General features: G+C 31.2%; 2 protein-coding genes across 2 annotated transcripts; one reads left to right on the forward strand and one right to left on the reverse strand.

Moving 5' to 3' along the window:
• Positions 1 to 842: 842 nt before the first annotated feature.
• Positions 843 to 9,913, reverse strand: LOC110992311 (replication factor C subunit 1). Its single transcript, XM_022258069.2, has 18 exons — positions 9,767 to 9,913; positions 9,526 to 9,627; positions 8,451 to 9,177; positions 8,114 to 8,223; positions 7,802 to 7,930; positions 6,909 to 7,386; positions 6,428 to 6,533; positions 6,182 to 6,309; positions 5,010 to 5,156; positions 4,738 to 4,821; positions 4,065 to 4,213; positions 3,263 to 3,457; positions 2,913 to 3,064; positions 2,596 to 2,704; positions 2,174 to 2,319; positions 1,805 to 2,018; positions 1,347 to 1,517; positions 843 to 982 (listed from the first exon to the last, which is right to left on the reverse strand). The coding sequence occupies exons 1-18, from the start codon at positions 9,773 to 9,775 to the stop codon at positions 896 to 898; spliced, it is 3,243 nt and encodes a 1,080-aa protein (XP_022113761.2). The 5' UTR covers positions 9,776 to 9,913; the 3' UTR covers positions 843 to 895.
• A 417-nt stretch (positions 9,914 to 10,330) lies between these two features.
• LOC110992317 lies at positions 10,331 to 12,193 on the forward strand. Its single transcript, XM_022258074.2, has one exon. It carries the CDS (start codon positions 10,393 to 10,395, stop codon positions 12,127 to 12,129), a length of 1,737 nt encoding a protein of 578 aa, XP_022113766.2. The 5' UTR covers positions 10,331 to 10,392; the 3' UTR covers positions 12,130 to 12,193.
• The last annotated feature ends 451 nt before the right edge of the window (positions 12,194 to 12,644 follow it).

A 12,644-nucleotide genomic window follows, 5' to 3' on the forward strand; every position in this document is an offset into this window, starting at 1 on the left:
TATATTCGTCATCATTGTTCAACTATACATAGATCTGTACATTGAGTGTTAACTGTTCAGGTTCCAAGTTGATTTGCGCCTAAATTTGAAACCATAGATCATAGTCCCACATTTGTCATTTGTCATACTGTCACGGTATCTCAAATCAAAAGTAGCAAAAATCAAAACTCAGTGATCTTTCTCCTTATCCTATTAATTTTTTTGTGAGTGATTATACGGCTTCATAATTTAGAACTATGGCAGCGCAAGCATCAAGAAAGACTCTTGCTCAGTTAATCAGGCAGGGATACGACGAAATACCAGAAATATACGCAAGCTCTGCCCTTGCATTGGTCGGAATAGGCCTGGGTACCGCTGGATGTTATAAATACTTTAAAAGAGATGGTGATAATAGAAGGTACAAGAAAGTTTACGTAGTTGTAAGACCTGATGACCCCAGAGTAGCAAAGATTATAAAAGACTAAGTTCTGTTAAGTGAAGCAGTGGATAAATAGTTGCAATTATGTAATGTACAATAAAGTTAGTTCACATATATTATTAGGCATTTTTAATTTACACTTTTAAATATTCATGTTTTTAAATTAAAGTCTAATATTAATATTTCCATCCCAGCCTTAGCAAACTTTTTACTTCAGTTGATCATTGTGCGGTGTCATTAAAATCAAATCAAAATTTATTTATTTGAAATTCCAGCCAGAATAGTTTTATTAATGGGTATTATATCACTCATCCAAAATGTCAGTAATTTTGATAATAACCACATTAGTAGTTAGAATGCATAAAATAAAATTCAAACATTGCACTAAAAGTATTAAAAAAGGTAATATAAATAAATATAATTGTAAGATTGCCATGCTTATTATTTAATCATCGAAACATTGTATTTTTAACATGATCATTTTGCTTTCTTTCCTCTGCCTTTACTTGATTGTGGTTTCTCTTTGCCACTGGAAGCTTTCTCAATATCTTTCATTTTCTTTTTCTGTAAAATTAGGTTATATTAAAGTAAACAGTTTTACTAAAAAAAATATAAAATTTTCAATAAGTATAATATTTTAAAGGTATGCAATTCTGTTATGAATATCATGCAACAATGTAAAGGAGCACCAATAATAGCTAATTGTTATTTAGAGCTTAAAGTAAAAAAAGTTATGACAGGCATGTTCTACTTCATAACTTTGATTTGGAATACACATAAATACATTACTATTTGCCATGTAATAACATGCATACATATAGACATATACACATTTAAATGATTCTTATCTTTACAGTGTGTATTCTCAGTCTAAATTAGTTCTAATTCTGAAATGAATGCTAATGGAATTTAAAATTATTTGTCAAACCTTAATAAGTAAATCATTTTCAGGATCACTATCATTTTCTAGATCATCTTCAGGATCTATTTCCAAACCATTTTCATCACTATCAAGATGTTTTGCCTTCTTTATAGCACCAGGTGCATATGGCAATGCACTTGCTTGCTTATTGTATGTCCGTGTCATTGCAGCTTTCACCTTTAAAAATCAAGTTAATTTGAAATTATGAATTAACATGATTTTAGTAAAACTATAACTATTTGTCATACTTCTTTTAAGTGTGCTGTAGACTAAACTGTGAGTTATGACAGGTAGTACCATACTGTTACCATGCTTACCAGTAGTTACAAAATATAAAAACAAAACATTTTTAGCATGGTACTATCTTTCTCCACACTTTATATTTATAACACTGCTTAGGTTGAAATTTTTGTCCTAGTCATAAATTAATAATATAAACATAAAATGATAATAGAAAGACCAACTTTTGCATCTATAAGAATGCTGGGGTTTCGTTGCCCTGGCCACAGTGACAGTTCAGTAAGTGACTCCAGGTCATCCCGTAGTAGGTGGTATTCTTCAAGCACTTGAAGAGATTTTGTAATACCCTCATTTTTGTCCTTAATCAGTGGGTTAAGTATGGCGTCGCGAAGATGTGATGAATAGTCAAGAAATATAGATGATTTTGATCCTGATGTACTGTTAAGAAAAAATATTATAATTACAGTATAAAATACGAATGTTTTGTCTTTATATATAAATGTATTATTATGTTTTATCATACAGTTTTCAATTCCTTGTACACTGTTACTTAAAAGTTTTTTAAATACATAAGGCAATTTTAACATTCTCACCTGAGTCTTGTATGGGCGTGAATGGTCTGCGCCAGGCGGGACATTTTGTTTGCTCGTGAATTTTTCCCAAGCCAGCTCGGGAACTGTATCTGTCCACCTACATGTCCTGATAGTTGTTGTCCGGGAATAACTGAACTATACATAGCCTAGAAAGAAAAGAAAAATTTAATTGAAATTTTAGTTACATAAATCATTCATTTGTTTCAACATTATTTTCCCAAAGTATGCCTGCTGATTTTTGTGTTAAACATAATTAAAAACTAAAAGTATCACATCAGGTGAGCATCCTGCCCGTTTTCCCCCTGTTCTATAAAAAAATAAAAATGGTGTGTCTTGTTTTGGAGCAACAAAATCAGTGTATTTATATATTATTATAATTAATTTAGAACATAAATTAATCAGGAAATTTAATAAATTAATACCTGCAGTGGAAGAAGACTCCAAGCTTGATTAGATCTAATCCTAGAGTCAACTAAGTCACCAAGACTAAGACTGTCAACTGCTTTGCTCATCCGATCCAATACTTCGTGCCTAGAATAAGAAGACTTTGTTAAATTTTTCTTGTCTTTTTGGTCTAATTACTTTCGCCAACTTATAAGGATATCTATTTCAAGACAATGAAATATACACTTTTCATCTATTTTATTTTTTGATCATGTTTACTAATGATAGATCTTCAATTTTAAATTTACAAATAAATATATAACTTAACTGATTATTTAATGCAAAAAATAGTTACTTGGGGCAATGGGGCACAACTTGTGGGTAGTTTTCGTGGACAAATAGTGGTGCGAGGCTGTAGTCTGTAAAGAACAGATCGCTTCGATCGATAATACTCATGGTCTTGTGTTCCTCTGCTGAAAAAACTTTACGAATCGCATCCCATGGGCCCTGTATAATACACATTTTAAAATGAGGTAATAACAACTGATTATCTGACTGGTGTTTATTGCTACACCATTCATCTATATAAATCACAAAAAATACAAGTTTTTAAAAAATATATATAGATAGTTATCAATATTCTAAGCAAAGGCTAATATGCTGTATTTTTTTGTTATGGTTATGTAGTGTTAATTTATGACCAACCATTTTGATATCTTTTTTGACTCTCTGAGCCTCCTTCTGGAGTTTATCATGTTCTGTGAGAGTGGGGTCAGCCGTCCACACTGACAGTAAGTGCAGGGTCTGCCGGATATCCTGTCCCGCTGCACTTATCAGCTGAGATAGAACATCCCCTGGGACTTTAACACCTTCTTTGTAGCATATCGTCAGCATTGCTGCCTGAAATATATTTTAATAATTTAATATTACTTACTAAAACATTTTTTTAAAATATATTAGAGGGGCAAACGAGCCTTCGGGACGCCCATAGACATTTTTAGTGGGTGCGTTGTCGGCCTTTGCGGGAGGAGTACGCTCCAATTAGTTTGAATAGTTGGAGATCGTATCTCTCTAACCTCACCAGGAGTCGATTCCACAATTCGCTAGAAAATTATAAATAAGAACAAATATTAAGAAGTATTTAATGTGAAAGCCTATCAACTTCTTTATTTATAAAAACTCAGAAAAGAAAAGGGTTAATACACATTATTGTGTGCATTTAATAGTTATCCAGCGATCGGTACTGGCTTCATCTAATTTTGTTTGGTGAAAAAAGTTGAAATCAATCCAATTGCTTTGAAATTTATTTATTACAACATGGAATATTATTTCCTTTTTAAATTAAAAAACTTTTTAAAACTAAATTAAACTTAAAGGTTGATGTCTGGTAACCGCCATAACTTAATGGGGTAGATCCTAAAATGGTAAATGACCACAAATGTTAAATAAAAGAAAATCGAATTCGATTGAAACTTATTATGTTTTTTGATAATAAATGAATTAATACCTTAATCTGGTCAACCCGCGGACGGTTGAATCGAAGGTCATAGCAGTAATTTACCAAAGACCGCATTTTTTCACTGTTCCTGTCATTACACATGCAAATTACGGGCACTGAACTTGACTTTATTAAGGAAATCAATTCTTGGAGTCCACCTGAAAAAAAAAATACTAGTTGCACCTCGAAGCTCTTGCCGCGCTTTTATTATTCAGCAATATGAAACATTACGACAATTAATAATATCTATTAAATATATATGTATAATGATAATTAAAAATTTTGCCGAACTATGGATACTTAACTTCACAGTAACATTCTTATTGTACAAAAATAGTATAGATATAAATGTGTTATGTAGAAATAATTAAGCAATACTGTTTAGATGTGAAAAGGAAGAGACTGGCTGCCCACAACACAGGGAATCCTAGTGTGGGGGCCAGTGCACTCTACTTTATAGAAACATTAATGTATTTTGTGTCTAATAAAGTTATTTCTTTAAAGTTATCTATTTTAAAATTACATTACATTCAAGATATGTAATGCCTACAGGTTTATTTATCAGAGTATGGTGCATCAACTTTTCAACGGCTTTTATTCACGACCAGTTTTATTTAATAAATCCAGTTTATTTGTTATAGAAGATTTATTTGAAAGTGCAAATCAAAGACTAGAAATTTACCTCTATCCTCATTGCCTGCCATTCCGTCCACTTCGTCCATAACTAGAACATGTTTCTTTGTTACCGCTTGTTTACCAGTCACCCCTAAAAGTATTATTAATTGTATACAGAAGAATTCAAAGAAATTAATTTTATCAGATTTGTTACATCTTATTATTAGTTTTGACTGTAAAAACTTTGAATCTGGTTTTTTACCAAAAGTCCGGAATTCTTGCCCAACGAGAAAAAGACAAGAACAAAGGCTGTAAAACTTTAGTGTATGTTATAATTACCTTTAGCATATCCAGACAGAGATTTAGTAGATATTAGTTCTGAGATTTGTTCCTTTATCAGATTCTTGCTGCGAGTGTCGGATGCGTTAAATTCTACCGTATCAAAACCTAATTCCTTGCACACTAGTCCCACCGTCGTTGTTTTACCTGAACACCACACGTAGATTTGATATTAATTAATTTATAGCAATAAAATACCAGTTTAATAAATTCCAGTAAGTTCTATAGGAAATCAAACTATTTTATTTTAAATTTGTATACGTTTTACTGAATAAAGAAATAGTTTTCGTCAAATTAAGAATATTTTTCGATAATAGTTATTTACACATTGTTGCAAGAAATACAGCGCAATTAACAAACTGGCAGCCATGTCGAAGTTAAGAAGAGAAAGATTTGTAAAACACACATAAATAATGAAACAAAACAAAGCTATTAAAACATATGAAGACAATGAAATGGCCAATTTCAGTTGGATCAGTTACTACGAAAGTTAAGAATAGGTACGATGTGGAGAGGTAATGTTTGTAGCCTAGTAGAGATTTAAAAAATAGTTTACGATTTATTTATTGAATGGATTTTAATAAATAAATCGTAAATACAAAATATACAATAATGGCGTGACATTTCATGTTTCGTTTTAATCAAATTCTTACATGTTACAAGTTCGCGCGATAAATGAAAGAAACAAAAACATGAAGATGATTGGCCATTTCCCTATATTATTATTTTTTTATGAATCTTAGCACTTGCCCCTTGTGCTACGGTGAAGAAAATAGAGAGAAAACCGGCGTGTCTTACATCCATACGACATATTTTCCCCATAAAATGATCAATAAAGAAATCTAAAACTATAAAGGGTCCGCCGAATTATTATTTAATGCCCTGTGTGTATTTATATAATGTAATCAAACATTGCTTTCCATTATCAACAACAATCGTAATTTATAGATTTAAAAAAATGACATTATTTAATACAGAGAATGGGTCTATGTATTTTGAGCAAAATTAGCGCACTTTATACGAATGAATCGCAATTAATAAAGTTACTATGCAAGTGGATCTATTTGGTTGTACCTACTATGAAAATTACAAATTGTTAGTTTTTTATTGTAGTTGGATAAAAATTGTATCATTTGTTTTTCCTATGTAGAAGTTGAAGGTGTATGTCTTACCAACGCCGGGAGGTCCTGATAAAAGGGCGGCTTTATAATATCCACCGTCATCATTCTTGGCCCACGGATTTGGTTTAGGCAACTTAGCTTTTCTGTTCACATACCATTTAGTTAACCAGTTGATTAATCTGTAAAAAAATAACACAGTAATGATTTAAATGTAGAAAAATTACTGTCACTTTCTCAAACTAAAGTATGGAATATGTATAACAAGAATAATAATTGTAAACATTAACAATTTCTTACTTTTTAACATTACTTGCTTCACCGTGTTGTCCAATAATTTGCTTTATACTCTGCGGCTTGTATTTGTCAACCCACATTAGAGATGTATCTTTTGATGAATTGTCAACTGAAATTTTGTTATCCATTAATAACATCTTTACTACTCAAATAAACCTACAAATGACAGTAAATATTATAATCAAAGAAAATTTTTATGTTAAATAAAAAAAAATTGTTCCAGAATGTTCTAGTTCTACTTATACATTGACGGTGGTTCGTATCCAAGCGAACTAATAGTTATTTTGGACCTGTTTATTAGTTACAAATAGTTTGCCTCGGTAAAATTATGAATGAAATGTTTCATGTTCTTAAACAGCCAAGGAAAGCCCTCAAAAAAAGGTAAACAGGTTTTAAACCTGTAGCAAACAGCTTTGATTTCTGATTACATACACATGCTTGAAACTACATGGTCAAAATGTTTCTATTACAATAATAGATATACCGTTGTCAACCTGCTCTACCTCTTCTTCACTTTTCTTCTTTTTTATTTTTCCAGAAAAGTCATTTTTCGGTGAGTCCAATATTTCTTTCTTAATTTTTGCTTGAGGGGAGACAGATCTCTCTTTTTTAATAGGGTTTTTAACAGACACTGATTTGTCATTCTTTAAAGTTATGGTTGCTTTTGGAGAAACCGATCTTTCCTTTTTTACTTTAGCATTCAATGATTCCTTTGATTTATCTTCAGTCGTCTTTTCATGATGTCTTTTAGATTTTTCATCTTTTGGAGATTTCTTCTTATCACTTTTTTCGTTTTTTATGTTTGGTTTATCATTAGCGTTTGATCTTTGATTATTGTTTTTCTTTGAGAACTCAGTGATCATATTGAGAAATTGGTCTTCATTAATGATTTTGATGCCTAAAGACTCTGCTTTAGCAGTTTTTGCTGGGCCCGCGTCTTCACCAGCTAGAACATGCGTTACCTAGAATGTTGAATCATTAATATACTTTCTGATAACTCCTTATCACTTAGGGGAAGCAAACTGAATCACTACCCTCTTATAAGTGTAGCTAAGACATTTTTGTACACACACATATTGTTAGTATATACAACACTCACTACTCTGTTCATACATAACAAAACAGACAGAAAATATCATTTTTCATACTCACTTAAAGTAATTCATGAACAAAAAATTATTGATCAAAAATTTATTCCACTCACAAAATATTAAAATTAATAGTTACAAGTTTTACCGTAAAGAATTGAATGTAATTTAATTTAATTTTTTACATAAAGTTTTTAATTTACTGGCTTTTTATAAATTTTTGTTTTAAATGTATTTAACAATTTATTTATCTAAAATAAATTTATTTCCAAAAAATAAATTATTTTACCTTCTTGCTGATACCAGATTTGACTGAACCACCATACTTTGTGATGGCTTCTATGATTTCTTCTCGCTCAAAGGAATCTAAAACTCCAGTCAATAAAAATGCACAATCCTTCAAGCAGTCTGGTGCTCCCTAAAATTATCATAATAGCAAATAGGATATGTATAACAAAAAAATTAACTGAACGGTTTTAGGTGTAATACATTACACATTCGCTAAATTACACCTTCATTATTTTTATGAAACTATATAACAAAATATTCAATCATAGAATATCTAAATATTGCTTTTAATATATAAATAAATAAAAATTACTTCTGGAATTTCCTTTGCACCCAAGTTTTTGGGTCCAGTTCTATTTAGATATTTTTGATATAGAGATGCTGATAGCCTTTTTCGTTCATGTCTTTCTTGGTCACTAAGTGCTGGAATGCAATATGAACAAAGTTTGTTAATTAGAATTAATGCATATCTGAACAAAATATACAAAGGTCACTGACTAAGTGATTATAAAAAACTACTTTCATATATTTTGTAGTATCAAAAAAATGAAAAATAATTTAAGAAGTTTTGTAGAGTGACTAGAAACAATAGGATAAGGTTTGTAGTATAACTTCGATCAAACAATAAATAAACAGGAAATGGTACAAACCAGACTCATTAAGGCTCTCGTCATTTTTTTTCTTTTTAAAGCTCTTATCAAGATCATCATCATCCTCTAAAAATTCACTCAAATCTCTCTTTCTTATCTTTGATTTATTTATAGCAAGAGGTTTTTCTTCAACAGAACTATTGTTAAATTTATGGCCAATTACTTTTTCATCATCTTTGGAATCATCTTCAATTTCTATTATTTTATCATTCTTGTGTTGCTTTTTTGAATTCTTACTCTGGTCATTGTCTCTTATTTTATCATTTTGTTCTTTCAATTCAGATTCAGTTTGATGATGCTTCTTGTGTTTCTTACTTGATTTTGATGTATCATCTTCAGTTGAATGAAGTTTTGGTGGGCTAATTTTAACTTTTGGCACATTTTTATTGTTTTTTGCTTTATTTTCTACACTATCTTTTTCCTGGTATTTTTTATTAGATTTGACTTGCTCTGGTGATATATTGTCAAATGTATCTAATTCTAATAGACTTTGCTCAAATTCGTCATCAGAATGTATACCAATTTCAGTTTGCTTTTCCCTTTTATTTTGAACAACTAAAGACTCAGTTTTTTTTATCTTATCACTTCCAAATAAGTCAGTTATTGTAACTTCTTTGAGTTTTGGACTTTTTTGTGCTGATTTCTGTTTGGTGTCTACCTTTTTGTTTTTTGGAGAAAATATTTCTTCATCTGAATCTTCTATCCGCCTTTTCTTTGTTTGTTTTTTCTTAAACAGGAAAGTTTTTTATTATTTAAGTACTATTTATAATAAGTTAATAATTAAGAATAAATTATTTCCACTTTGTCATCATCGTCTAATAATTCCAATAATTGTTTATATCTACTATACTAAGCGAACAAAACATACATACATATGTGAAAAAGTGATTATAATTATATTATTGTTATTATTACAATAGGAAACTCATGAGACAAAACATACCTATTTAGAACTAAATCAAAGTATACAATTTTCTAATAGATACATTTTTACTGTATTTGTCATGGTAAAATTATACAAAATGTAGACAGATTATTTAACAACAAATAAAGAGTTGATAATATTGGTACTTACCTTCTTTACCTGAATCTCAGGAGACTCTGGTATTATATCACTATCATCATCAGCGATTTTTGTTGTTTGTTTTTTTATTACAGTAAAATACGACCGAATGCTCTGAAATAGTTAATAATGTTGAATTCCTGTTTATAAAAAAATTCTATCCTTTATAACAAAACATTACAATTCGCATTATTAATTAAAATTAAGGTGTAACTATAATGTTTGATCGCAGTTTTTGTTTCCAACAACATACCTTGGACATATTTAATTATGTTTGAACCTTGTCTTTTTTTATCACTATAAATGTTGATAATATATATACATAGAGGAAAATTAAGTTGGATCTCAATTCTCAATAAAAATAAGAAGCACGAGTATATTGCGCGAATTAATATTTTTAAATTTGACAACTGCCACTTTTTTTGAGATTTTAGTTGTTATGGCTTGGTGACAACTGCCATTTATGACTGAAACTAACACGGCACTGTCAACTGTCAAGACGATTTTCATGCTTTCAGAACTTATGAATTAATATCACAAAAAAACACTATAGTTTTTCTGTGAGTTCACACGAACATTTGAGTATTTTTACAAAATTATCTCAAACTTTAAAAATTAAAACATGGTAATAGCTTTTCAAATAAATTAACACCTTTGAAACCTATATTTTTTATTTCGATTTTACCTTAGGAAATTAATTATTCTAGAAATTTAGTATTGATAAGATAAAAAATTACATCTTTATTTTGTTGTTGGATCCTTAGAATAAGAACTAAAGCAGATGGACCAATGACTAAGTCAAAGTCTCTCAGTAACTCAAAGTCATATACAAGTTGGAGGTTTTATTTTGAAATAATTTATTAATGTCTCTAATATTCAATGCAATATTTTATAATATTTTTTATATTTCTCAAAGTAACTGTATGTGCGCATGTGGGTAGCAGTTTATTCCATAATCAACTCACCAAAATCTCAAAGTTTGATTGTTGGAATGAACGCGATTTGGCCAAATTAAGGGCTCGAAAGGTATTCGAAGAAATCATACCTCCCCATGTGGTTCCTGCCAAAATAACCGAAAAATACACTAAGAATATTCTAAAATATTTTCGAAGAGCGTTTCATATGGTGAACAAGGCTGCGGATACACAAACTAGCTTTATACTTAAAGAAGCTCTGGCAGACAGTGTAGGCGCACACATGAGAAGCGAAATACTTCCCGCAGCGAGATTTGCTTATTATGCTGGTTTCCTCCCATACAGGAGAGTTCGCGATCTACACAACTATTATGACAACATTAAACTTTTTTTAAACACACAAGGATTAGGTTGGAAAAAACCTAATAAAGTTCCTGTATGGAGTAATCTTACTGTTGAAAAAATTCAAATAGGTTCTGGTCAAATTTTCGACCCTTGTGTACTGTTGGTCAGTAAAAGAGATACCAATTCTTGCATACATGTCCCACCTCCTAAAATGGACGACCACTATGACCCTACAGCCGTAGCACTTCCGGTTAAAACTAACTCCCTTCTTAGTTTGACATCACCACAATCAGAAAACGCGGTATTGAAATATTACACCGCAGCATCACGGTGTCTCCTTAAGCGTTCTCCTAAAGGTTGTCGTCACGCTGATTTCGTCAGTTATAATAATGAAATTTTGCATTGGATGAAAAGGGACGTTGTTCCGCATCTTATGGATGAGAAGTTATATGCGGCCTATGGTGGAATATTGAGAGTGGCTGCTGCTGCTCAAAGTTATGGAAAAGGTATTTCGAGACGCAATTTGTTTACATTCCAAGAAGCAGGTGTATCCAAATGGCAACCATGGAAATCGTTGAAAAACTCTTATGTTTATATAAACGCCGACTGGACTCCATACTGTTGCGTAGTAGGCATTCTACTTATAGGGTTTGCAATATGTGTTATACAAATACTTTATAGTTATCTTTTCGGTGACGATGATGGCTGTCATTGTAGAGGTCGTCCCAAGAGCTCAGCTGACTCCAAAGATGTTGAATACGCAAAAGTAGACTCAAACATACCAGCTATGCTTCCGTCACACAAAAACATATTTTATACTATGGACCGTGCAAAACATGCCAGCGTCTCTTCCAAAGTAAAAACCTCGTCATTGAGTTCAGCTAAGACACAAAGGGTATATGATTTGAATGAGAACAAGGAAAAGTTGATGGATATAATTATGAGCGAAAGCTGTGATACGAGCGTGGAATCAGCAGATAAAAATGATGACAGCGACAATGTGATCGATGTTGGCTGTGTTGGTCGATCAAAGAGTCCTCCGAAAATAGAAACTTCGGTAGACGAAATGAAAATTTGCAAGGGGAGTCCTCGTCATCCTGAGTATTTGACCTCGGTTACTAGATCAGGAAATACATATCAGGATCAGGCAACAGAATCGGTGTGGTCTGGATCTGAAAATTCTTCCTCAGATACCTCAGATACAACTGATAGTTCAAAATCAAGATGTAGGAGGTCTAAAAGCTCTAGAGATTTAGCATGGGCTAGACGAGTTATATCTAAACATTCCCTTACGAAAACCACGTCCGCTACCACCTTAGATTGCCACTCGTTTACAACGCCACCATCACGGCGTTAATACCTATAAACCTCTTAAATAGTTTATTTTGTAAGATTTATGCATATTTAAGGGTTATTTAAAGAATTTAAGAAAGCTATTCGTGTTTGATATGAAATGATTTGTTTAATAAATTAAATATATCTACATAAAAACTATGTCCAGTTTGTGTTTCCACCTCACTATAATAAGATTAAATTTTATTTCAGATTGTACACAGTAAATAAATCAATATAATATTTAATTAATTCCTATGCACATTTTGGTAAAGCGTATAATTTTGAACCCTAAGGTTTGTTAAATCAACTACCGTATATCAAAAGGGTATTAGATTTAACTAACGGAAGCTATAGTTCGCTATAAGTCTTAACTCTGAATTCTTAATATAAGTCTTTAATCTTATTCTAAGACCCTTAACACGTCAAAGCCATTCAGGCTTATTTATCACCTTAAGCATGTATTGCCTGTGGAAGAAAAAATATCAATAAAATGGATTATGTAAGAGTCGTGGTGCAAATGGATTATTATTATAATGA

This window comes from Pieris rapae, chromosome 10 (genome assembly GCF_905147795.1).
Source record: "Pieris rapae chromosome 10, ilPieRapa1.1, whole genome shotgun sequence".
Lineage (NCBI taxonomy): Eukaryota > Metazoa > Arthropoda > Insecta > Lepidoptera > Pieridae > Pieris > Pieris rapae.

Coding starts and splice junctions, on each gene's coding strand:
- LOC110992311 (XM_022258069.2), bottom strand. Junction 7,387..7,801: donor AATCTGGTATCAGCAAGAAG/GTAAAATAATTT, acceptor TCAACATTCTAG/GTAACGCATGTTCTAGCTGG. Junction 6,310..6,427: donor GAAGCAAGTAATGTTAAAAA/GTAAGAAATTGT, acceptor ATTTTTTTACAG/ATTAATCAACTGGTTAACTA.
- LOC110992317 (XM_022258074.2), top strand. CDS start 10,393: ATGCAATATTTTATAATATTTTTTATATTTCTCAAAGTAACTGTATGT.